Source organism: Hyperoodon ampullatus (genome assembly GCF_949752795.1).
Source record: "Hyperoodon ampullatus genome assembly, chromosome: 4".
Classification (NCBI taxonomy): Eukaryota; Metazoa; Chordata; class Mammalia; order Artiodactyla; family Ziphiidae; genus Hyperoodon; species Hyperoodon ampullatus.
This window is the reverse complement of record NC_136917.1, coordinates 3,390,282-3,416,296: the sequence shown is the minus strand read 5'-3', so window position 1 is coordinate 3,416,296 and position 26,015 is coordinate 3,390,282. Positions and strand designations below refer to the sequence as shown.

The window sequence follows — 26,015 nt, the reverse complement described above, 5'->3', positions numbered from 1 at the left end:
TTATATGCTCCAGAAGAAGAACAGGCACCCAAAATGAAGAGGCAATCCAGCTCTAGGACAAACTCACCACACCGCCCTCCCTTTCCCATCCCTTTCCTGTCTCATTAAACACTGGCCAGACCCTCAGGGACCAGCCACGGATCACAGGGCAGCAGGCCTGCCATGCATACAAGAGAGAGCAGGACTACGGGGGTGGAGCCAGGACAGTGATGCACACAGGACGTCAGGCATCCACCCTATAGTTGAGGAACCAGGCCCAGATTGGCAGGAGCATGTGAAAAGCATGTGGCCTGCCCACAGCCACCTTCACCAGGCTGTGCCATGGCCTGGGAGCCCTACTGGGGCACCCCCTGCCTGACATCTCGGGTTCTCCTACTCGCCCACTCCAGGAGGCTCTCCTGACCGACCCTCTGTGGCCCCTATGCCTGCCCGTACACATCCCCTGGTGCAGAGTGAATGTTTCCAGCCTCTGTAGAATCCTTTACACCTTGGGACTCTATCAAGCAGGGCCAGTCTAGTCTCCCAAGCTTTTCTCTGTTGCCCATCATCCCTGGCCCACCAGCTTGCACCCGGGCCTCCTAAGACCCTGTCAAGCCCGCTCCTTCAGGAGCCTGCCCTGACCTCTCCAGGCTCAGCAGAGCAGCCCCTGGTCTCGGAGAGTGTGTGGGCCCTGCAGGCGGAGGCACCCCCATGCCCAGAGCCACACCCCCAGTGCCCTGGCCCCCCCATCTGGAGCCGGCTGCAGCACGCACCGTGCACGCTGACACGGGCACGGGTCTCATCAGTGCCCACGTCGCAGGTGTACAGGCCAGCATCGTCCTTGCTCAGGTTGTGCACCACGAGTCCCCGAGTGCCCGCTGTGCACAGGAATTCATACTTGTCACTGGGGCCCAACTCCATGCCATCCTTTCGCCATACCACACGAGCCTGGTGGTCAGAGACCTCGCACCGTAAGGCCAGCGTGCCCCACTCCTCCACAGACACGTCGTCCAACGCCTTCAGGAACACCACCGGCTTCCCTGCAGGGAAGGTGTGGGTGACTGAGGGGACGAGCTCTCACCTCTGGCCCTCGGGATGCCAGGTGCACATCCCAGGAGTCCCCAGAGACCCCACAAGGACACCTCACCTTTGACCTCCAGGCGGGCCGAGGCCATAACCTTGGGCGAGGAGGCGCATACAGTGCCTGTGTCAGCCCGTCGGACCTGTTTCAGCACCAGCGTGTGGCGGCGGCCCTCGTGGGTAATCTTGTGCAAGCTGTCATTATACAGTGGCGTCCCATTGAGCGACCACTCCACCTCCTCGTCCTCGTGGGACAGCTCGCAGGAGAAGCAGGCACAGCCCTCCTCCGTGACCTCCAAGTCCTGCAGTGGCTGCGTCACGGTCACCTCCCGCACTGCCAGGAGCACACCAGGCAGCTCAGCACGACCGCCATCACCGCCTCCCCTAGAGACCCTCTGGTGGCCCTGTGCCCCCTTGCTATGTACCTTCCACAGTAACCTCAGCGCTGCTCTGGGCACTGCCGGCATGGCACCGGTAGACACCAGCATCTGCGGGTGTGAGCCGCAGGATGCACAGCTCTGCCATGTGGCCCTCCAGCCTCATCTTGAACTTGTCAGATGGCACCAGGGGTGTCTCCTCCTTGTACCACTGCACGGTCTTGGGGGGTGGCTTGAAGTCACAGGACAGGACTACCGACTGCAGCTCGCGCCCCACCTTGGGCTCTAGTGGCCGCGTGAGCACGATGGGAATGTCTGTGGCATACGGCAAGAGGGAAGCACTGGGTGAAGCGGGCCAGACCACGAGGCCATGACACCCGCCCCCGCCCTGCCCCCTCTCCACCTGCAGCCAACCCGCCAGGCAGCACACTTTCACCTGAGACGACCAGGCAGGCGGTGGAGCGTGATTTGCCAATGGTGAAGTGCACCGGCCCTGTCATGGTGGAGCAGGTACGCCGCAGCGTCAGCCGGTGCACTGTACCCTCCTGGTCCATTCCCACATCAGCCCCTGCCTGCAGCACCGTCTTCCCCAGGAGCCACTTAGGCGGCCGCACCGAGGGGATGGAGGTCTCACACTCGAACAAGGCAGGGGCAGGCTGCGTCACCGTCACATCTTGCAGGCCCCGCACGATAGTGATGGATTGCTCTGTGGGCAAATGGCTAGTCACTGGGGCAGTCCCAGGGGAGGATCACCAGCCACCCCCTCCTGCAGGGTTGGTGTTACTTCCTGGGAACAAACCCTCTCAGGCATGCTCACTTCCTCCCTGGGGTGACCCAACGCGTCCAGTCAGGTCCTTCTCAGACCTGGCCACCTCTAAGTGCCACAGGCTGTAACACCTCCCCTGGCGGAAAAAAGGAACAGCCGCCCACCCAGCCCTGCCCGAACCTTCCACAAAGAACTGGGCACTGGTCTTAACATCGCCAGCATCACAGGTATAAGTGTCCTCGTCCTCAGGCTGGACGGCGTTGATGACTAGCTGGCGGTAGAGGCCGTCACTGACCATCTCATACTTGGCCCCAGGCTGCAGTTCCACGCTGCCCTTGAACCACCGCACCTGGGCACTGGCCCTTGACATCTGGCACTCGAGCACACCACGGTGCTTCTCTATTGCGATCTTGTCCCGCAGCGGGCGTAGGATGGATACTGGCAGCTCTGTGGGTACACCCAGCAGGGTCAGGGCAGGTGCACAGTGATCCCGAACACCCAGGGCTGGGTGCTGTGGCTGTGCATCTTCCAACCAGCCGGACTGGGACATCATGCTCAGGCTAAACAGCCTATGCCGGCCCGCCCACCAGAGCCAGCAGATAGCTAGGCTGAGTGTTGCCCTCGGGCTAGTCTGGGACTTGCTGCTCACATGTGACCACAAGGACAGTGGGCACACACCCACACTCGCTATCATCCAGTGGGCCTCATCACGCGCATGCCTGCCCCATGCGCCCCCCACCACCACCCGTCCTCTCGCCACACAGCCTCACCCTCATCCTGAACACCCCCGAATCCCTTGAACCCTGCCCTCACCTTATGCATCCAAATGCCCCACACCACTGCCCCCTACCTGTTTCTAGACCTTTTCTCCCTCATGCCCTGCAGCCACTTTGACTGTCATCAAGGCCACCAGGTAAAGCCTTGTGTGCTTACTTCCTGCCAGGGCCTCACACCTTTTCTCTCCAGCACTTGCTGCAGTCCCAGGAAGGAGAATTCATTGGTACCTCCATTTTAAACAAAGAAGGAGACCCCAAGGCTGCCTCCCCTAGACCACTTTCTTCCTGCCAAGGAGGGAATACCCCCTTTCCCTCCTCCTGGATCACTGCTGTCCTCATTCCAGGAGGGACCCCAGGACAGGGACAGCTGGCCTTTCAGCCCCGTAAGACTCAGTACACGAGCTTGTTCACACACACGCTGTCCAGCCCATGCCCTGCCCTGAGCGGCCATTACCTTTTACTCGGAGCTGGGCTCGTGATTCTGCACGTTGTGCTACAAATTTGATTTCCCCTGCATCTTCCACCAGGACCCTCCGATAGATGAGAGTGTATGTCCTTCCTGGGAACAAAGGCCACTCAGCACTAAAGGGAGGGGTGGCCTGGGGGCGGGAAGGAGGAGAAGCCCTGCTGAAGCCCACCCACCGTCCCCGTCTCACCTTTCTGGCGGATCCGCACATTGTCACTGGGCCGAAGCTTGCTGTCTCCCCGGAACCACTGGGCAGGCACCTCATCGTGGGAGACCTCGCAGGAGAAGGTGGCCCCCTCCCTCTCCATCACTTCCACATCCTCCAGAGGCCTCACGATCTGGACGTCTCGGTCTGGGGCAAGAAGCAGGCCCTGCTACGTCCTGACACGCAGAGCTATCTGACTGCTACCCCCCACCCCAGCTTGCTGAGGGAGTACAGGATGGGTGGCGCAGGAGCAGTGCCAGAAGGCCAAGCACTTGCTGGGTGACGCAGTGAGGGGCCAGGAGGTTCCTGCACCCACCACCCAGCCCTCACCTTGCACCTTCAGGGAGGAAGAGCTCTGAGCATCGTGGGCATCGCACACATACACGCCCTGGTCCCCACGCTCACAGCGGTAAATGATGAGACTCCTGCAGGCCCCCTGGGCCGCCATGCCCACTGTCTTGCTCACCTGAAGCTCCACACCGTCCTGTGGAGGAATGAGGCCAGGTCAAGTGCTGGAACTGCCCAGCAGAGTGGTCCCATTCCCGCCCACCCATGGGGAGAGGTAAGAGGGGTCAGAGGAGTCCACGTTCCCAGGCACCTTCAACCAGCGCACATCCACGTTGGGGCGTGAGAGCTCACAGTCCAGGACCACCTTGTCCTTTTCCGTGGCCACCACGTCCTGCAGAGGGCGGCTGAACTTCACAGGCAGCTCTGGAAAGACAGGAGGGGAGTGGTGAGAAGCAGGGCCTCTGGGCGGGGACAGGGCCTGAGCTGGTTGGAATCACTCAGCTGGTTAAAGGAATGAGCCCCCCTCCTCGAGGATTCCATATCCCTGCCCATAGCTGCCTCCTTGGGCCACCTTGGGGACAGGGGCAGGTGCTCTGGAGTGAGTCCCGCCCCACCTATGTCCACCTACCAGTGACCACCAGCTGCGCAGATGTGTGCACACCCTCCGCCCGGAAGGAAATCAGGCCACTGTCCTGCCTCTGCAGCCCAGACAGCGTAAGGGTATGGGTGGGGCCGTGCACCACCAGCTGGCACGTGGGTCCCGGCTGGAGCCGAAGGCCACCTCGAGTCCAGCTGCCCTCCACATCAGCATGGGACAGCTCTACGTCCATTGTGGTTGTGCCTTGCTCCTGTACCTCCACTGTCTGCAGGCCCCGCACAAGCCGGACCTGGCGCACTACGGGACAAAGAAGAAGGATGAGCCACTGCAGCAAGACCCTGGCCCTCGGTCCAGCCCCCATCACTTCCCCAGGGAGCCTCAAGGTGCTCTGGAAGGGGAGGCCTGCCCTCTCCTTTACTCCCTTCCCCACCTCCCTGGCCCCTGCAAGTGGAGGTCCGCCCCTTCCTCTCTCTTTCCCTTTTCCCCCTTTTCCAGGGCCCCGCCCCCAGGGGGAGATTCCCTACCCTCCCCAGCTCCTCGATGCCCAACCCCTAGGCCAAGCCCCCTAAGCCGCTCACTTTCCACGGTCAGCTTGGCCTGCGTCTTATCATCCGCTGTCTCGCAGCCATAGAAACCACGGTCAGCGAAACCCACACTGCGGAGAACCAAGCGGTGACTTGAGCCCTCGGCGTGGATCTCCACATTCTCTCCTGCCACCAGGGCCGCGGCGTTGCGCGTCCACTTGACCTCCGGCCATGGCCGCGTCAGCTCCACCTCCATGGTCACCGAGCTCCGCTCCTCCACAGTCTGTGGCTCCAGCTTTTTTTTGAACAACACTGGGGCCTCTGGAGTCACAGGAGAGGGAGGTCATTACAGCCACTGCCACTCTCAGGAAAGCAAGGCAGAGGGACCCTGCCCCAACCCCCAGCCAGCAGAGCTGCCCTCCGCCACATTCCGACTCCAAGCTAGGCAAGGCCTTGGCCATACTCAGGGCCCAGCTGCACACATGCACAGGCACAATTTTATGGAAGGAAACCACACTTCAGGGGGGCTTCTCCTTTCCCAGTCCCCCTCCCACCTCCTGCTCCCCTGCCCTGAACAACTCCTGCAATCCCCCACCAGGGCCTGGAACTCCTAAGTGTGGCCAGTGACCAGGAGCATTGGGACACAGGGAGCCACTGAGACAGGCAGGCTCTGAGCTCCGAGACCAGCTGCACCACAGTCTCTGCTTTAACTAGGCCCTGGATGCATCACATTAAGGAAGAGAAACGCTAGAGTGAATCTCCCAGTCTCGGGCTGTGCCATGATCTCCCAGAAGTGCATCTGCCCGCATTACTCCCTTACTCAAGAACCTGAGATGGCTTGGCTCCCACTTACCCTCAGGTAATGTTCCGGCCCTCCCCCATGCAATCTGGCTTCAGCGAGCAAAGCGCACCCCCATCATCTGCATCTGCTTGCACTGGCTGCCGACTCCAGTCTCTCCCACCTTGCCATCCTTTGGGCTCAGCAAGGATCGTCTCCTCTAGGAAGACTCCCTGGAGTGTCTGAGCCTCCACCCGCTCCCCGACCAGGTGTGCACTACAGGAGTTTACCATCTCCCCTTTAGAGCAGGCGCCTGGCCCCTCGATCTGACCCTACTCTTCTCTCTGCAGCTGACAAAGCCTGTGTCCTCAGAAGTCAGCCAGATGAGCTGGATACAGGCCAGCAGCAGGATGCTACCTTGGGACCAGCCCACTAGGAGACGCCTGCTGAGAGGAGCCGGTGCGCCCTTCCTGCTGCCCCACGCACACACCTCGGACCCGGAGGGCAGCCACGGTCTTGATGCCCTCAGCCTCCGCAGTGATCTGGCCGGCATCCTCCAGGGCCAGGTCCAAGATAGTCAGGCTGTGGCTGGCACCCTTCTGCGATATGAGAAACTTCTCGCTGGACTGCAGCTTGACGCCATCCCGGAACCACGTCACCGCCACGTCGCTGGGAGTCACCACGCACTGGAAGGTGGCCTTGCAGCTCTCCTCCGCGACCACCGCGGTCAGCCCAGACGTGAACTTGACCACGCGGGGGACTGCGGACAAGAGCTCCACTTGAGAGGCGGGCAGGAGGGGCAGGGGCCCCCACCTAGCAGACGCCGCGGAAGTACACCCATTCGGGAAGCAGCCCTGGAATGCTCCGCCAAGCCACCCACCCACCTGGGCAACCCAGCCCCTGCGCCCGGCATCCACATACCGCTCACGGTGAGCATGGCGCTGGTGTGGTCATCGCGGCTCTCGCACACGTACTCCCCCGCATCCTCTGCCCGCAGGCCCGACACAGTGAGCGAGCGCTGAAGGCCCACAGCCGCTATCTGGAAGCGTTTGCCAGCCCGGAGTTGCGTGCTCCCGCGGCGCCACACCACCTGGGCCTGCGCCGGGCTCAGCTCACAGACCAGCTTCACTGTGCCCCCCAGCTCTCCGCTCACGGGCTCCAGGGGACAGCAGAACTTGGCAGCCACCTCTGGGGGAGGGGAGGGTAGGCGACGTCAGCCTGGTGGGGCTTGGGCCATAGGACCAGCTCTGAGCCGCCCGGTCGTGTGCCCTGAGCCTCACCCAGTCTCCACTCCAGGACGCTGCAAACAAGGGGTTCCCAGAGGACCTCCCCGTGGCCCCACTCACCTTCCACCTGCACCGGGAAGTCCTGTTCCTCCGCGCCCAGGCGGCAGCAGTAGACGGCACTGTCCAGGATCTGCGCGCCACGCACAGTCAGGGTGTGGGTGTCCCCCAGGCTGGCCGTCTCGTGCCTCTTGCTGCGGCGAATCTCCACACCGTCCTTGAGCCATGTCACCGCGGCCACGGAGGGTGTGGCCAGCGTGGCTGTCAGGACGATGTCCTCATGTTCCCTGACCACCAGAAGTTCCCTGCGTCTGGGTCTCTCCAGGGTCGGGGGCTCAAGTTCCGGCTCTGGGGGGCGGGGGCGGCGGGTGACCAACAAGCATTAGAGGGGAGACCCTCGCATCCCGTCCCCCGTCCAGGCCACATGGTGGGCGAAGACTTGAAATGAGCTGTCCAGCTCTCCACTGCTGCCTCTCTGCTGAGCAAGCCAGACAGTGAATGCAGCAGGGCCACACTCTGCCTGCCAGGCGCCATCCAGGCTCTCAGGGGCAGTGCAGGGCAGCCGGGGGGACCGCCTGGGGCCACAAGGTCTGTCCCACCAAGAGCTGAGAGTCTAGGATCCCTGCCCCCATCCGCAAGGGAAGATGGGCCCCATGAGCAGCTAATGCAGGGAAAGTAAGGCACACAGTGACCCTGACCCAGCCTGGGGGCTGGGCCAAAATTCCAGAAGAGCAGTGGGGAGCAGGGCCAGGAAGGGAGGCAGAGGAGGACGGTCTCAGTAGAAGAACCCCCATGCGGAGTGCAGAGACCAGGCAAAGACTGCCTGAGAGCCTCCAGCAGCCAAGCAGGGGGCAAAGCCAAGGCAGAGAAGGGGGAAGGGGAAGGCCCTGGGAGGGGACCCAAGGGCGTCTCTGTGAGGGCTGACCCAGGGGAGCACCTGGAAGGACCACACTGGCTGCTGGACTGGGGCAAGGGCCACAGCCGGGGACAGGGACAGTGTCCGCCACCTCAGGACGCTGAAACCCAGTGATGTCATCGGCAGCCAGGAGGGGCAGGAGGAACGGGAGCGGGCAACGAACCAGCTTGGCTCAGGCCCAGGACAGGATGGGCATCTGGGCAGAGGCCGACACAGTGGGCTGACCTCAATGCAGCTGTACGGTCAGGGCCTCAAGGCCAGAGACAGGGACTCCAGACCCAATGGGGGCAGGGGCATCCAAGGCCGGGAGCTCCTCAGAGCAGGACTGGGCTCCACAGCTGCCCAGGAAGACTTAATATGGGAATAGTGCCCCTTGCCAACGACAGACAAAGAATGGCTATTTCAGCAGACGACAGGCCTTAGCAGCCTGCAGATGACTGAGAAAGCCTGTGCCACGTTTCATGCTGGGAGAGGTGGGAATGTGATGGAGATATGCAGGAACCTGGGGAAGCAGATGCCAAGAGTGTCCAGGACCAGGGGCTGTGGCAAGCATCCCGCAACTCAAGGATCTTCCCAGTGGACAGAGCCCTGGGGCTGACTGCATCAGAGGAGAACCCAGCACAGGCCCAACACACACATGTCCCCCACCCTGCTGGAGATGTGCTAATTTCCCCCAATTTGTCAGGTGCTCAGCCTCTACACCAAACCCTGGCACCCACCTGTGACATCCAGGTGGAAGGAGACCCTCTGGCCCCCAGCCTCACAGCTGTACTCCCCGGCGTCTGCCTTGCCTGCCTGCTGCACCACCAGCCTCCGGGTGCAGCCCTTGGCCTCCACACGTACTTTTGAGCTCGAACTCAGCTTCTTCCCGTTCTTGTACCACGTCGCCTCCGTCTGGGCCTGGGCCACCTCGCAGCTCAGTGTGGCACTGGCCCCCACCATGGCCTGCACTTCACTGCGTGCCAGCTGCTCCTTGGCAAACACCACCATAGGCTCTGGGGACAAGGAGGGATGCAGAGTCAAAAACAGCATCTCAGCCAAGAAGGCAGCACTAGAGAAAGAAGGCCTGGACAGATGGGAAGGGGGACTGGAAACTTCTCCAGGCTCTGTGCTAGTTGCGCAACAAGTCCCCACAATTTATCTATACATTCTACCACTGATCTGTGCATGTTGGTCCAAGTGGGGACTTTGTGAAAGATTTCTTCCATGCACCTATTCCTCTAGGAAAGGAACTGTGGGATCAGGAGGCATGGACACCTCAACCTTCCTAGAGGATGCAGAGTCTTTCCCACATGACTGAACAGAGAACGTTCCCACCCACAGCGCAGTAGAGTTCCTGAGGCTCCACGCTGTTGTCAACTGTTGGCAATCTGGTAGTTGTACTTCCTGAGCTCTCTTTTGCATGGTCCTGATGATTTACAAAGTGGAGCACCATTTCTGATCTTTTTGGCTTTTGGTGTTTGCCCTTCTGTAGTGTCATTGCAAGGCTTTTGCCCATTTAGCAGTAGCACTGTCTTGTCTTTTCCTTATTCATTTTCAGGAGCTCTTTATATATTTATGTTAGAGCTTTGAGAATTATGGGTGTGTAAATAACTTCTCCATCTTTGTCACTTGTTTTTTCATCTCTTATGTGTCTTCTGTTGATATAGTTCTTAGTTTTAATACAGGCAAGTATGTCAATTTGTCCTTTGTGATCAATGCATTTATATCCTATGTAAGAAATCTTTTATTACCCTCAGGTCATTAAATAATCTATATTAGCTGCTAAGAGCTTGCTTTATCTTTCACATTGGAGTCTCTAACCCACCTGGAGTTGGTGTTTGTGTGTGCTGTGAGGGAGACGGCCATTTTTATTATAGGGGAATAGATATAAAAATAGAGATATATGTATACAGTTACATGGTATTAGCACAATTTATGAAAAGACTATCCTTTCTCTATACCACACACTAGCACTACAGAGTTAAAAAACAGAAAAGGGATGGGGGAGTCTGGTTATGTGCGGGGCTGTTTCAGAGCTCACTATTCTGTTCCTTTGTTTTGTGGATTTATCCCTGCATTGAAACCCAGTTGTCTTCACTACTGTAGCTTTATAATAAGTTTGGTATCTTGCAGATGAAATGCTCTCACTTTATGAGTGCTTCGGTTCCACTTGACTCTTGGAATCAACTAGTCAAATTTGACACACCCACAAAAGAACTTTTCTTTGGGTTTTGATTAGGAATGGACATCTTTGTGCCTTCCGTGCATATCCCACCATTCATTTAGCACTGTCTCCCTAAAGTATTTAATAATATCCTCCTCAGAAGCCTTAAACATATTTTATTAGACATGGAATTAGAAGCATGATACTTTTGATGCTATTATAATTGTCTTAAAATATCCTTTTCTGACTCTTTGTTGCTAGGACATCAACATAGAAGTGTTTTCTGTGCATTTTGTATGTGGCAATCCTCCTTAACTTTCTTACTAACTCTAAGCATTCTTCCTTTTCTACCTTCTGCATTAATAATCTTATCATCTGTGAAGTCCACTTTTGCTTTATCTAAATTTTATTGCTTTATATTCCTCCTTATAAGCTGTACAATGTTGGACACAAGTTCTGATAGTGAAGCCACGTGAAATGTTCCAGTTAAAAAGAAAAGCTTTCAAGGTTTCCCTATAAGTGTGATGTTTGCTGTTGTTTTCTTTAGCACCCTGTATCAAATTAAGAAACTATCCTTTTATTACTAGTTTATTAAGAAGTTTATTGATATGAATATATGCTACTACATTTCATAAAACTCTTATTCTGAATATGATGTAACAAATTTATCAAGCACTTTTATTTTGCATTCTTCTAGGTAAAAACATGCCTTTTCTCTTTTATCTTCTTAACGTTATAGATTGTATTGATTTTTCTGATGTTCTGATGCTGAAACACCCTTGCATTCCTGGATTAAGATCTGAGTGTATTGTGCTTTTCATGTATTGCTCCACTCACTTTGCCAATACTTTGTATAGGATTTTGATATTGACATCCATAAAAGATTGGCCTGTAATTTCAATTCTTTATACTTTCTTTGTCAGATTTTTCTATCTATGCTAGCTACATAAAATGAGTTAAAGAGCATATATATATATATATATATATATACACACACACACATATCCATATATATCTATATATATGTATATCTCCATATATACATATATATGTGTATATCCCTTTTCCATTCTCTTAAAGAATCTCGATGAATATGGAATAATTTCTTTCCAGAATATTTTATATAAATTGCCAGTAGAGCCACTGAGCTCAATCTTGTTCTATGAGAAGATTCTTTTATTATGTTTCCATTTAGTTAAAAGGTTATTAGACTGTTCAAGTTGTTAATTTCTTCTTGTGTAAGTTTTGGTATAGTTTTCTAAGAATTGGCCACTATTTCAAAACTTTTCAAATTTACTTGTGTGAAATAATATCGTGTTTTATTATAATAATGTCAAATGATTCATAGTGGGTTCCTCGGTATCTATATACACCTATGAATCATTATATACTCATACGATATCAAACTGTTATGTGGTGGCACTTAGGAGTCAATGCAGGACCACAGCCCGTCTCTATTTGAGGTTAACCTCTCTTAACAAACGGAAACTAAAGTTAGTTCGCAGATATCTCTGTGAACCAGCCCAGAAGGTACAGACACACACAAGAGTCATTAGGAAATGATATGAAATAAATACCGCTTTACCAGTCAGTGGCTGCTACTATCATACCTCATCTTTAACAAAGCACGCTGGTGTAAGAAAAGCTCCTTACCACTCTCCATTTCTAAATTTATACATCAAATTCCAAAGGAAACACTGAGACAGAATATACTAACTGAAAGACAAAAGCAAACCAAAATTTGCTTTCAGATGAATGTGCCATATCTCAGAGGTGCATATCAAAGGCATATATCTACCAAACCTCTTCTCTTGGTTGACTTGGCACAGACATTGCAACGGAACAGGAACCTATAGTTTGCAACATTTGGGTACATACATAACTTCTACAACCATGTGCAAGGAGGGAAGAGTGTCCCAAAACAACTAAAACTTTGCTGATCCAAAACTCAGACTTGAGGTAATGCCAAGTATGATTGGGTGCCTGAAACGTCCCCTCATCAGGTTCAAAGAAATACAAAGGTCTCTGATTACGGCGAATCCGCATATGGTGCTGGGTGAGGGAATCTGGATGCTGCTAGAACATCCAAAAGTACATTCACATATCCTGAGGTGACAGACATCTGGTCTACTTGAGACCCCAAGGGCAAGATGGAGCCAGGGTCCTGGACACCAAAGATCACCTGGAACATTACAACATGGAGACACCACTCATGGTGCACAAGAGGGGACCCTCTTCCTTCCATACACACCCTTCCCATCCAGTGTCCCTGGGATCAGGCACAAGCATGAAAGTGGGAGGTGGGCAGATGGGAGATGTAAAGAGATTAAATGTGACGGAAAGGCCACTGGGTCTGTCACGGCTCTAAGCCGGTCGCATCGTCTCCATAAAGGGCTAATTTAGCATCCCTCCCAAATAACTGACCTGTGACATCCAGGTGGAAGGAGACCCTCTGGCCCCCGGCCTCGCAGCTGTACTCCCCGGCGTCTGCCTTGCCTGCCTGCTGCACCACCAGCTGCCGGGTGCAGCCTGTGGCCTCCACACGCACTTTCGAGCTCGAACTCAGCTTCTTCCCATCCTTGTACCACGTCGCCTCCATCTGGGCCTGGGCCACCTCGCAGCTCAGCGTGGCACTGGCCCCTGCCACAGCCTGCACTTCACTGCGTGCCGGCTGCTCTTTGGCAAACACCACCACGGGCTCTGGGGGAAGGGAGGGATACACGGGTCAAAGATACCATGTCAGTCAAGAGGCAGCACTGTGGAAAGAACGACTAAACAGGAAGGCAGGAGGCTTCTCCAGGCTGTGCACCAGCTGTGTGAGCCAGAGAAGCTCCACCACCTTCTCAGCAACAAGTGACACCATTTCTTTCTTTCTTTTTTTTTTTTTTTTTGCGCTACGCAGGCCTCTCACTGTTGTGGTCTCTCCCGTTGCAGAGCACAGGCTCCGGACGCGCAGGCCCAGTGGCCATGGCTCACGGGCCCAGCCGCTCCGCGGCATGTGGGATCCTCCCGAACTGGCGCACGAACCCGTGTCCCCTGCATCGGCAGGCGGACTCTCAACCACTGCGCCACCAGGGAAGCCCCGACACAATTTATTTCTACATTCTCCTGATCTATGTAGGCTGTTCCAGTGAGAAGCTGGGGAAGACTTCGCCCCTGCACAAATCCTCTAGGAGAGGAACCATAGAGTCATGCATTCCTCAGCCTCCCTAGATGAGGCCAGAGTCTTTCCCGTACAATTGTGCAGGGCATGTTCTCATCTGCAGTGAATGAGAGATCCTGAGGCTCCATCCTCTTGCCTATTCTCAGCATTGTCAACTGTTGGCAACCTGGTGGGAGTGAAGTTCCACCATCTGTGGCTGTCTATTGCATTATGGTCCTGATGATTCACAAAGTGAAGAATCTTTATGAATTTTTTGGTCATTCTGTGGTTTACTCTTCTGTGGTGTCACTGTTCAAGTTTTCCACAATTTTCAAAATTAGTATTGTCTGTCTTTTCCATATTCATTTAGGAGCTCTTTACATAAATAAATGCTATAGAGTGTTGATGCTTATGTGTGTTTATCTATCCTCCCCATTTTTGTGCTCTATTTTTTCATTCCTTTATGATGTTTCTGGTGAAATTAAGTTATTTAATTAAGTCTGTTACAGGCAAATATATCAATTTGATATCAATTTGTCCTTTGTGGTTTCTGCATTTATGTTCTGTTTAAAAATCCTTTATTATCCTGAGGTCATTAAATAACCTCTATTATCTGATAAAAGCTTGTTTTACCTTTCACAAAGAGGTCTCTAACCTGCCTGGAGTTGGTTCTTTGTGTGCTAGGAGGTAGATTCCAGTGTTATTTTATTTTTCCATATAGTTAATGGTCTTACTACCATTTGTGAAAAGACCCTCCTTTCTCTCCACCTCAGCGTGAACTCACCATTCCATTCCCTTGGGCTATTTATCTATCTCTGCACTGAGACCCACTTGTCCAAACTGCTGTAACTTAAAATAAAAGTCTTGATTTAGGTTAGAGCAAATGTCCTCATTCTGTTCTTTGACTGGCTTTTGCAATCAACTTGTCAATATTCTCACACCCAAAAGACCTATTATTTGGGGTTTAATGGGAATTGAACACTTCTAGGTCTTCCATAGATTCATATCCATTTATTTGTATCTTTTTGCCTGCCTCTCTACAATGTCTAATCATTTCTCCCACAAAGTGTCTCAAGATCCTTTCTTAGACTTGGAACTGGTAAAATGACACATCTAATGTTATTGCAACTCTTTGAAAATTTCATTTTCCAGTTTCTTGATTCTGGTATATAGATATAGAACCGTTTTCTGTATATTATTTTTGTATGCGGTAACGTTTTGCAACTCTCTTACTAAGTGTAGTAATTAATGTTTCTATATTTTCTAAACTGATAATCATATCATCTGTGTGTTCCAATTTCCCTCCTTACTGTGCTATAAATGTAGCATTACAGTGGTGAAAATTGGTTTCCTTGTCTTGTTCCCTACTTCAAAGGCAATGCTTTCAAGGTTTCACTTTATGTGTGATGTTAGCTACTTTCCTCTATACTACCAATTATTAAATGAAAGAAGAACCTTTTATTTATACTTTGGTAAGAATTTTATGGCAGGAATTGATGCTAAATTTTATCAAGTATTTCTCCTGGATATATGATATTTCACTAAGTATATTTAATCACCATTTATTGGGGAAATAGTATCATTTTTATTTTCTTGACGTCAATCTTTCTATACATTTTCTACTGTTCCTTGTGTTAGATAAACCTTGCACTCCTGCAATACGACTGTTCTCAGAGTGTATTTTCCTCTTGATAACCTGTTGAATTCAGTTTGCTACTATTTTGTTGAAGATATTAGGCTTGATATCATCAATAGATTAAACTGTGTTACTTCTTCATATTTACCTTGTCAGATTTTGGTATCAATGATACGTTCTACATATAAAATGAATTAGAGAGTGTATTCCATTTTTCAATACTACAGAAGAATCTGTATGAACATGGAATAATTGCATTCCAGAATACTAAGCACAATTTAACAGTAGAGTGAGTGGGCTTAGATTTCTGCTGTGAGATTATTTATATGGTTCCATTTATTTAAAAAACTACCAGCTGGCAGAAAAAGCTTCTGACAAAATTCAACACCCATTTATAATAAAAACCCTCCAGAAAGTAGGCATAGAGGGAACTTTCCTCAACATAATAAAGGCTATATATGACAAAGCCACAGCCAACATCATTCTCAATGGTGAAAAACTGAAACCATTTCCTCTAAGATCAGGGACAAGACAAGGTTGCCCACTCCACCACTATTATTCAGCATAGTTATGGAAGTTTTAGCCACAGCAATCAGAGAAGTAAAAGAAATAAAAGAAATCCAAATCAGAAAAGAAGAAGTAAAGCTGTCACTGTTTGCAGATGACATGATACTATACATAGAGAATCCTAAAGATGCTACCAGAAAACTACTAGAGCTAATCATTGACTTTGGTAAAGTAGCAGGATAAAAAATTAATGCACAGAAATCTCTTGCATTCCTATACACTAATGATGAAAAGTCTGAAAGAGAAATCAAGGAAACACTCGCATTTACCACTGCAACAAAAAGAATAAAATATCTAGCAATAAACCTACCTAAGGAGACAAAAGACCTGTATGCAGAAAACTATAAGACACTGATGAAAGAAATTAAAGATAATACAAACAGATGGAGAGATAGACCATGTTCCTGGACTGGAAGAATCAACATTGAGAAAATGACTATACTGCCCAAAGCAATCTACAGATACAATACAATCCCTATCAAACTACCAATGGCATTTTTCACAGAACTAGAACAAAAAATTTCACAATTTGTTTAGAAACATAAAAGACCCCGAATAGCCAAAGCAATCTTGAGAAAGAAAAACGGAATTGGAGGAATCAGGCTCCTGGACTTCAGACTATACTACAAAGCTACAGTAATCAAGACAGTATGGTACTGACATGAAAACAGAAATATAGATCAATGGAACAGGGTAGAAAGCACAGAGATAAACCCGTGCACATATGGTCACCTTATCTTTGATAAAAGAGGCAAGAATATACAGTGGAGGAAAGACAGCCTCTTCAATAAGTGGTGCTGCGAAAGCTGGACAAGTACATGTAAAAGTATGAAATTAGAACACTCCCTAACACCATACACAAAAATAAACTCCAAATGGATTAAAGACGTAAATGTAAGGTCAGACACTATAAAACTCTTAGAGGAAAACATAGGCAGAACACTCTATAACATAAATCACAACAAGATCCTTTTCGACCCACCTCCTAGAGAAATGGAAATAAAAACAAAAATAAACAAACGGGACCTAATGAAACTTAGAAGCTTTTGCAAAGCAAAGGAAACCATAAACAAGATGAAAACACAACCCTCAGCATGGGAGAAAATATTTGCAAATGAAGCAACTGACAAAGGATTAAGCTCCAAAATTTACAAGCAGCTCATGCAGCTCAATATCAAAAAAACAACCAAATCCAAAAATGGGCAGAAGACCTAAATAGATATTTCTCCAAAGAAGATATACAGATTGCCAACAAACACATGAAAGGATGCTCAACATCACTAATCATTAGAGAAATGCAAATCACAACTACAATGAGGTATCTCCTCACACCAGTCAGAATGGCCATCATCAAAAAATCTACAAAAAATGAATGCTGGAGAGGGTGTGGAGAAATCCTCTTGCACTGTTGGTGGGAATGTAAATTGATACAGCCACTATGGAGAACAGTATGGAGGTCCCTTAAAAACTAAAAATAGAACTACAATATGATCCAGCAATCCCACTACAGGGTATATACCCTGAGCACACCATAAATCAAAAAGAGTCATGTACTACAATGTTCATTGCAGCTCTATTTACAATAACCAGGACATGGAAACAACCTAAGTGTCCATCGACGGATGAATGGATAAAGAAGATGTGGCACATATATACAATGGAATATTCCTCAGCCATGAGAAGAAACGAAATTGAGTTTTTTGTAGTGAGGTGGATGGACCTGGAGTCTGTCATACAGAGTGAAGTAGTCAGAAAGAGAAAAACAAATACCATATGCTAACACATATATATGCAATCTAAAAAAAAAAAAGGTTCTGAAGAACCTAGGGGCAGGACAGGAATAAAGACGCAGACATAGAGAATGGTCTTGAGGACATGGGGAGGGAGAAGGGTAAGCTGGGACGAAGTGAGAGAGTGGCATGGTCATATATACGTTATCAGATGTAAAATAGATAGCCAGTGGGAAGCAGCCACATAGCACAGGGAGATCAGCTCAGTGCTTTGTGACCACCTAGAGGGGTGGGATAGGGAGGGTGGGAGGGAAACGCAAGAGGGAGGAGATATGGGGATATATGTATATGTATAGCTGATTCACTTTGTTATAAAGCAGAAACTAACACACCACTGTAAAGCAATTATACTCCAATAAAGATGTTAGAAAAAAAAGATTATCGACTGTACAACTTGTCTATTTTCCATTGTGTGAGTTTTGTCATAGTTTTCTAGGAATTGATCAACTTGTAATCCTCTGTTCTTTGTGAATTTTGTACACACATTGCAACAAAATACGGATCTGTATTTTGCTACATCTGTGTTCAGAGAGCTTACTTATCAATGTGAAAATTGCTGTCCCAGGACACCTGAAACTTTATAACACAAAATTCAGCCATGAAATAATTCCAAGTATTATTGTGTGGCCAACATTTTCCCTTATTCTGCTTCAATGAATTGAAACATCTCTTACTAACAGGAACCCTCAAGTGTTCTTGGTAAGGATCTAGATGGTCTGCCACAAAAACCCCAGTGGACAGGTATCTTGTCTACCTCAGCCCTATGCAACAGGTAGACCCAGGGTGACAGACACCAAAGACCACCAATGGAGTCTGAACAAGCTAGGAAAATGTGACTAAGGATTATTACATGGAAAACAACCCATGATATAAAAGAACTGCCTCTTTCCCTCCAGGATACACCCAACAATCCATGTTTCCATTAACTTAGATGTAGAAATGTTTTCTGCATATTGACTTCTTTAAACAGTAATCCTACTCAAGAATTGTACACAGTCTAAAAATTATTTTGGGGGTTCTCTGAATTGATAATCACATCATCAGCATATTCCAACTTGATTCATGAAAACTTTTGCCAGTGATTTTATGATCCTTCATACTTGACTCAGTGGTTAGAGTGGCCTATGTGTACTGTCACTCACATCAGTATTTCCAGATACCCATTAACTGGGACGTTGCTGTTGCTGCTACTGTATATGTATTTTATAATATAAAAAAAGAACACTTCTATACAATTTGCTAAGAATATTATGGAAGGAACTGATGCTCCATTTTATCAAATTTTTACCTAGATATAGGATGTTTAAATTTAATCAACCATTTGATTCTGTGCTTATAGAGATGATCACATTTTTTGCATTCAATCTCTTAATGTCAAGCCTTATATCTATTAACGTTGACAACATTCAACCCAAGGTGCATCCTGGAATATGACTTTCATAACTGATCTCTACCCCCAGCATACATGACTGAATTCCTTTTACTAACATTTAATTTATGATTTGGGCTTTGATAATCACAGTAGATACGTCTGGAAGTTCACTCATTCTTCCTGCCTTTCTTCTGTGGTTCTGGTATCTAAGTTATATTCTTTGCATAAAGAAAGTTATGGAGTGCATCTCCTTCTTCTGTCTCTAAGACCATCTCCACAAGCATGGAATAATAGTTTTTCAGGATATTTTGTAGAGTGTACCAGAGAACTACGAGATAGTTCTTGAGAGTATTTTTCACTGTTCTTCCTACTGATTGACAAGTCATACAACTCTTTGAGATTTCTATATCTTCTTGTGTCAGTTTTCATACAGTTGGCCAGGATTTAGTCAAATTTCACAACTTTTCAAAGCTTTTATTTTAAAACACTCTCTAATATTCTCTGAGTGCCATTTTTACAGAAATGCCTGGTGGGATCTACGGTATCTGTACACTCCCGTATATCATCCTATGCTCGCACGGTCTCAAACAGTTATGGGTTGGCACCTAGGAGTCAATGTGGAATGGCAGCCCCCCCGCCACTCAGAATTAAGACTCTCTTCACACAAGATGAGTAACCTGATTTCTTAGACTGCCCATTCTTCCAGCCACGAGGCAGAGACACCCACTAACCTTTAGGAAAATGCAACGAAATAAAGACTGCTTTGTCCATCAGAGGCTGCTGCTAGTACACTAACTCCTCATTAGCAAAGCAGACTGATGGGGCAGTAGCGACTTTTTCCTTTCCATTCCTAAAGTCATCAATATAACGCCACGGGGAATACGGACCCGCAGCATCCAAACAGTTTGAAGACAAAGGCAAATCCTGTTGCATTTAAGAAGATCACCCTAAATAGCACAGGTGACTCTGTTCCAATCCTGCTTTCTTTCACCCTTTGCAATATCGTGACAACAAACTTGGCCTATCTTCTGCTACCTACAGGCAACTGGAGCTTCCCTATTCAGGAAACTGAAGGAAGGGCATCCCAGAAACCTCAAATCTGATCATCCACAGTTCACTCCTAAGATAATTCCAAGCGGGACTGGGTGGCGAACATCTCCACTAATCCGCGATCAAGAAAGTTGAAACCCCATCTGACAAACAGAGACCCAGCATGAGCTGCCGGATAAAGGCATGTGGTAGGTGTCAGGAAACACGTACCATGGGAGGAAAGTCACATATCCCCAGGCCTACCTCAGACCCCACGCATCAGGGAGAGCCAGGATCCCGATACCAGGAACAAAGGGAAGGCTCTGGGCAGGTGCTAAGACACTGTGACTGGGCCTTACCGCATGGAAACAGGTGGACACTAATGGCCCCTCTTCCTTCCACGCCCACCTTCTCCATCCATTCTCCCCCGGGCAAAAATGGCTATAAACGTGGGACATGGAAGACTGGGAGGTTACAGGCACGTGAACACCCGTCTGCGGAGGCCGCGAGACAGTCCCCTCATCATCTCCAAATAGGCTAGCTTAGTATCCTCCTCCAGGACTGACCTGTGACATCCAGGTGGAAGGAGACCCTCTGGCCCCCGGCCTCGCAGCTGTACTCCCCGGCGTCTGCCTTGCCCGCCTGCTGCACCACCAGCCGCCGCCCTCGGCCCGTGGCCTCCACACGCACTTTCGAGCTCGAACTCAGCTTCTTTCCATCCTTGTACCATGTCACCTCCGTCTGGGCCTGGGCCACCTCGCAGCTCAGCGTGGCACTGGCCCCCGCCACGGCCTGTACTTCACTGCGTGCCGGCTGCTCCTTGGCAAACATCACCTTGGGCTCTGGGGACAGGGAGGGATACACGGGTCAAAGACACCATCTCAGTCAACAAAGCAGCCCTGGGCAAAGGAGACCTGAGTGGGGAGCCATGGGCCAGGCGGGTGCAAGGCTTGCGGAGGTGGGGCGGGGGCCAAGCTGGAGACTTCTCCAGGCTCTGCACCAGCCGTGTGCCCTGAAGAAGTCCCCCTGCTTTTCACAGTGATAAGAAACACAAGTGATTCATTCTCCCCCAGGTGCCCGTGAGCTGGTCCCTGGGGTGAGGGTGGGGAGGGTGCACTTTTGGAAGAGACTTCTCCCCTGCTCATGGCATCTGCGGGGTCACATGCATGTGTTCCCAAACCTTCCCAGATGGGGCCAGAGTCTTCTCCATACGCCTAAGCAGGGAACTTTGTACCTGCAGTCCATGGAAATCACTGAGGCTCAGTTCCCTGGCCTACACTTAGTATGGTCAACTTGGGGCAATCTAGGGGGAGTGCTGGCACCTCCCCGTGCCTTTCTTTTCCATTGTCTGAGGAATAAAGAAGCTGTGAACCTTTCCCGAACGACTGGGGTCCCCATTACTCTTTTGTTCTTCCTGGTGACACTATTCAAATTTTTGCCCACTCACCAATAGTAGGCTCTTTCTTCTCTCCATTCATTTCTAGGCACTCTTTATGCATTAAAATACGAGACAAAGACTGATTGCTAGCTTTCAAGGTTATTCCCAACTGTAGGACTCGCATTCTCACTGTGTGATCCAGTCCTCCAATGAATCAAAGTTTTACCCTTCAATAGTGTCACCAATGTCTATTTCAGCCCTTTGAGTTTGGAGCATTTGTGTTCCATTTAAGAAATCTTCCCTTGCCTTCGGTCTTTAAAGAAACCATGGCATCACCGGACTGTTTTTTGCTTTGTACCTTTTAAAACTGAGGTTTCTAACCCACCACGACTATACTTTTGTGTGTGGTGTGAATTGTCACTACAGTTTAATTTTTCTCTATCAGTAAGTGGTCCAAGCACTATTTATGAAGACAATATATTCCCTTGGCTTCTCGAACAGACAGCACAGTAACAGATGAAATTGGGGCTGGAATGTGGGCGTAGGGGGAATTTTTCTGTCGTGTCCCAGGAAACCACTGCGGCAAGGAGCTATTGCTGACCTCAACTACATTCATCTGATGCAGTAAATATCGCCGCATTGGGATCCCCTTATCTTGAAAACTATATAGCCTCACGATAATTCTTGACAAGGCTCACAGGAAGTGCTCCCACCGTGCTTCTTCAAGCGAATAGCATAGTGGCTGCACCTTGCCTTTGGAATCTCCCTGCTATTCTACCATCCTACCACTCAAAATGCACATTTGGTTCGATTTTCATTGTTAATCAACATCTTTGATTTTTCTCCTCAGATTACTGTCCATCTATGGAAACCTCTGACTCTCTCTCAAGAATGTGTACTAATTTCCCCAGATAGTATCGTAGCAACTTTTATCAGACCTGGAGTTAGACACATGATCCAATTGTGCCATTTTAACTATTTCACAAAATTTCATTTTCCAAGCATTTCTTTCCATTACTTAGCTGTGGAAATGTCTTCTGCGTGTTCATACTTTTACACCCTAATCTTACTCAACAATCGTACACAGCCTAATAATTTATCCATCGGATTGTCTCAGTGGATAATCATATCATCAGCAAATTCTACCTTGAGTTTTTCTAAACCCTTTGCCACTGATTTTATGCTCCTCCTGTCTTCACTCAGTGGCTACAGAGGCCCACGTGTATTCTCCCTCACATCAAAGATTTCCAGGGACACGTTAAGTGGGATGCTGCTCTGGTTGTTGCTGCTGTTGTTGTTGGAGGAATTTTACTATAACGTTACAAAAAGAACACTTTTATACAGTATGATAAGAATTATATGGCAGGAATTGGTGCTCAGTTTTATCATACTATTTGCCTGGATTTGGGACGATCAAATTTCATCAACCATTTGATTCTCTACTTGTTTAGAGGACCACATCCTTTTGCATTCAATCTCATAATGCCAAGCTGTATATCTATTAACGTTGTCAACATTCAGGCAAACGTGCAATCCTGAACTACGACTCTCATCACTGATCTCCACCCCGTGGATGCATGTCTGAATGCCTTTTGCTAACATTTCATTTATGATTTTCGCTGTGATATTCACAATATATACGTCTGCAATTTCATTCATCCTTCCTGCCTTTCTTCTGCGATTCTGGTATCCATCGATGTTATTTTCTGAACTTAAAGAGACTTATGGAGTGCATCTCTTTCTTCTGTCTCTAAGACCATCTCCACAAGCATGGAATAACAGTTTTCCAGGATATTTTGTAGACTGTACCAGAGAACTACAAGGTAGTTCTTGGGGAGATTTTTCAATATTGGTCCCACTGATTGACAAGTCATACAACTCTTTGAGTTTTCTACATCATCTTGGGTCAGTTTTCATACTGTTTTCCAGGATTTAGTCAAACTTCACAACTTTTCAAAGCTTTTGTCTTACAACACTCTCTAATATTCTCCGAATGCCACATTTTACAGAAATGCCTGGTGGGATCTGGGATATCTATACACACCCACAAATCATCCTGTGGTCTCATGGTCTCAGACAGTTATGGGTTGGCACCTAGGAGTCAACGTGGAATGGCAGCGCACCCCTACTCAGCATTAAGACTCTCTTCACAGAGGACGAGTAACCTGATTTCTGAGACTGCCCTATGTTCCAGCCACGAGGCAGAGACACCCACTAACCTTTAGGAAAATGCAACGAAATAAAGAGTGCTTTGCCAGTCAGAGTCTGCTGCTACTACACTAACTCCTCATTAGCAAAGCAGGCTGATGGGGCAGTAGCGGCTGTTTCCTTTCCGTTCCTAAAGTCATCAATATAACGCCACGGGGAATACGGACCCGCAGCATCCAAACAGTTTGAAGACAAAGGCAAAACCCTATTGCATTTAAGAAAATGACCCTAAATAGCACAGGTGACATTATTCCAATCTTCCTTTCTTTCACCCTTTGCAATATCGTGACAACAAACTTGGGCCTATCTTCTGCTACCTACAGGCAACCGGAGCTTCCGTATACAGGAAACTGAATGAAGGGCGTTCTTGAAGCCTCAAATCTGATCATCCATGGTTCACTCCTAAGATAATTCCAAGCGGGACTGGGTGGCCAACATCTCCACTACTCTGCAATCAATGTAATTGAAACCCCATCTGGCAACACGAGACCCAGCATGAGCCATGTGTTAGCTGTCAGGAAAGACGTACCATGGGAGGAAAGTGACATATCCCCAGGCCTACCTCAGACCCCACGCATCAGGGAGAGCCAGGGTCCTGATACCAGGAACAACAGGAAGGCTCGGGGCAGGTGCTAAGACACTGTGACTGGGCCTTACTGCATGGAAACAGGTGGACACTAATGGCCCCTCTTCCTTCCACGTCCACCCTCTCCATCCATCCTCCCCGGGGCAAAAATGGCTCTAAACGTGGGACATGGAAGACCGGGAAGCTACAGGCGCGTGAACACCCAACTGTGGAGGCCGCGAGACAGTTCCCTCATCACCACCAAATAAGCTAGCTTAGTATCCTCCTCCAGGACTGACCTGTGACATCCAGGTGGAAGGAGACCCTCTGGCCCCCGGCCTCGCAGCTGTACTCCCCGGCATCTGCCTTGCCCGCCTGCTGCACCACCAGCCGCCGCCCTCGGCCCGTGGCCTCCACACGCACTTTCGAGCTCGAACTCAGCTTCTTTCCATCCTTGTACCACGTCACCTCCGTCTGGGCCTGGGCCACCTCGCAGCTCAGCGTGGCACTGGCCCCCGCCACGGCCTGTACTTCACTGCGTGCCGGCTGCTCCTTCGCAAACACCTCCTTGGGCTCTGGGGACATGGAGGGATACACGGGTCAAAGACACCATCTCAGTCAACAAAGCAGCCCTGGGCAAAGGAGACCTGAGTGGGGAGCCATGGGCCAGGCGGGTGCAAGGCTTGCGGAGGTGGGGCGGGGGCCAAGCTGGAGACTTCTCCAGGCTCTGCACCAGCCGTGTGCCCTGCAGAAGTCCCCCTGCCTTTCACAGCGACAAGTAACCCAAGTGATGCATTCTCCCTTGGGTCTGCGTGAGCAGGTCCGTGGGGTGGGTGGGTGGGGGATGTTGCACTTTTGGAAGAGACTTCTCCCCTGCTCATGGCATCTGCGGGGTCACGCGCAAGTGTTCCCAAACCTCCCCAGATGGGGCCACAGTCTTCTCCATACGTCTAAGCAGGGAACTTTGTACCTGCAGTCCATGGAAATCACTGAGGCTCGGTGCCCTGGCCTACACTTAGTATGGTCAACTTGGGGCAATCTAGGGGGAGTGCTGACCCCTCCCCGTGACTTTCTTTTCCATTGTCTGAGGAATAAAGAAGCTGAGCACCTTTCCCCGTATGACTGGGGTCCCCATTACTCTTTTGTTCTTCCTGGTGACACTATTCAAATTTTTTCCCACTCACCAATAGTAGGCTCTCTCTTCTCTCCATTCAGTTCTAGGCATTCTTTATGCATGGGAATATGAGAAGAGGACAGATTGCTAGCTTTCAAGGTTATTCCCAAGTGTGGGACTCGCATTTTCACGGTGTGATCGAATCCTCTGATGAATCAAGTTTTTACCTTCAATAGTATTACCAATGTCCATTTCAGTCCTTTGAGTTTGGGGCATTTGGGTTCCATTTAAGAAATCTTCCCTTATCTTTGGTCTTTAAAGAATCCACTCTATCACCGGCCTGTTTTTTGGTTTGTACCTTTTAACACAGAGCTTTCTAACCCACCAAGAGTGTACTTTTGTGTGTGGTGTGAATTGTCAGGACAGTTTAATATTTCCCTATGGGTAAGTGGTCCAAGCACTATTTATGAAGACAACATACGTCCACGGCTTCTCGAACAGACAGAACAGTATCAGATGAAATTGTGGTGGTGGGGAGGGGGCTAGGATGGGGGCGGAGGGGCGATTTGTCCGTGGTGGTGCAGGAAACCACTGCTGCAAGGAGCTCTTGCTGACCTCACTACTACGTTCCTCTGATGCGGTAAATATCGCCGCACTGGGATCCCCTTATATTGAAATCTATATACCCTCACAATAATTCTTCACAAGGCTCACAGGAAGTGCTCTCACTGCAGATCTGCAAGCAAATAGCATATTGGCTGTACCTTGCCTTTGGAATCTCCCTGATATTCTACCATGCGACCACCCAAAACACAAATTTGGCTCGATTTTCATTCTTAATCAACATCTTTCTTTTGTTCTCCTCAGATTACTGTCCATCGATGGAAACCTCTGACCCTCTCTCAAAAATGTGTACTAATTTCCCCACATAATCTCGTAACAACTTTTTTCAGACCTGGAATTAGAAACATGATCCAATTGTGCCATTTTTACTCTTTCACAAAAGTTTCACTTTCCAAGCCTTTCTCGCCA

At 49.4% G+C, this 26,015-nt stretch overlaps 1 protein-coding gene across 1 annotated transcript in view; it reads right to left on the bottom strand.

Annotated features, from left to right (window-relative positions):
• OBSCN (obscurin, cytoskeletal calmodulin and titin-interacting RhoGEF) overlaps positions 1-26,015 on the bottom strand; it is a gene marked incomplete at both ends in the record, with an annotated part of 135,091 nt that overhangs the window by 73,857 nt on the left and 35,219 nt on the right. The window contains 17 exon segments of the mRNA XM_079703091.1: positions 753-1,019; positions 1,127-1,393; positions 1,485-1,751; positions 1,873-2,142; positions 2,383-2,649; positions 3,433-3,537; positions 3,980-4,133; positions 4,248-4,360; positions 4,566-4,832; positions 5,114-5,380; positions 6,328-6,597; positions 6,759-7,025; positions 7,184-7,468; positions 8,756-9,031; positions 12,607-12,882; positions 20,285-20,560; positions 24,169-24,444. Of these exon segments, the coding sequence (XP_079559217.1) occupies positions 753-1,019; positions 1,127-1,393; positions 1,485-1,751; positions 1,873-2,142; positions 2,383-2,649; positions 3,433-3,537; positions 3,980-4,133; positions 4,248-4,360; positions 4,566-4,832; positions 5,114-5,380; positions 6,328-6,597; positions 6,759-7,025; positions 7,184-7,468; positions 8,756-9,031; positions 12,607-12,882; positions 20,285-20,560; positions 24,169-24,444 (4,170 nt within the window).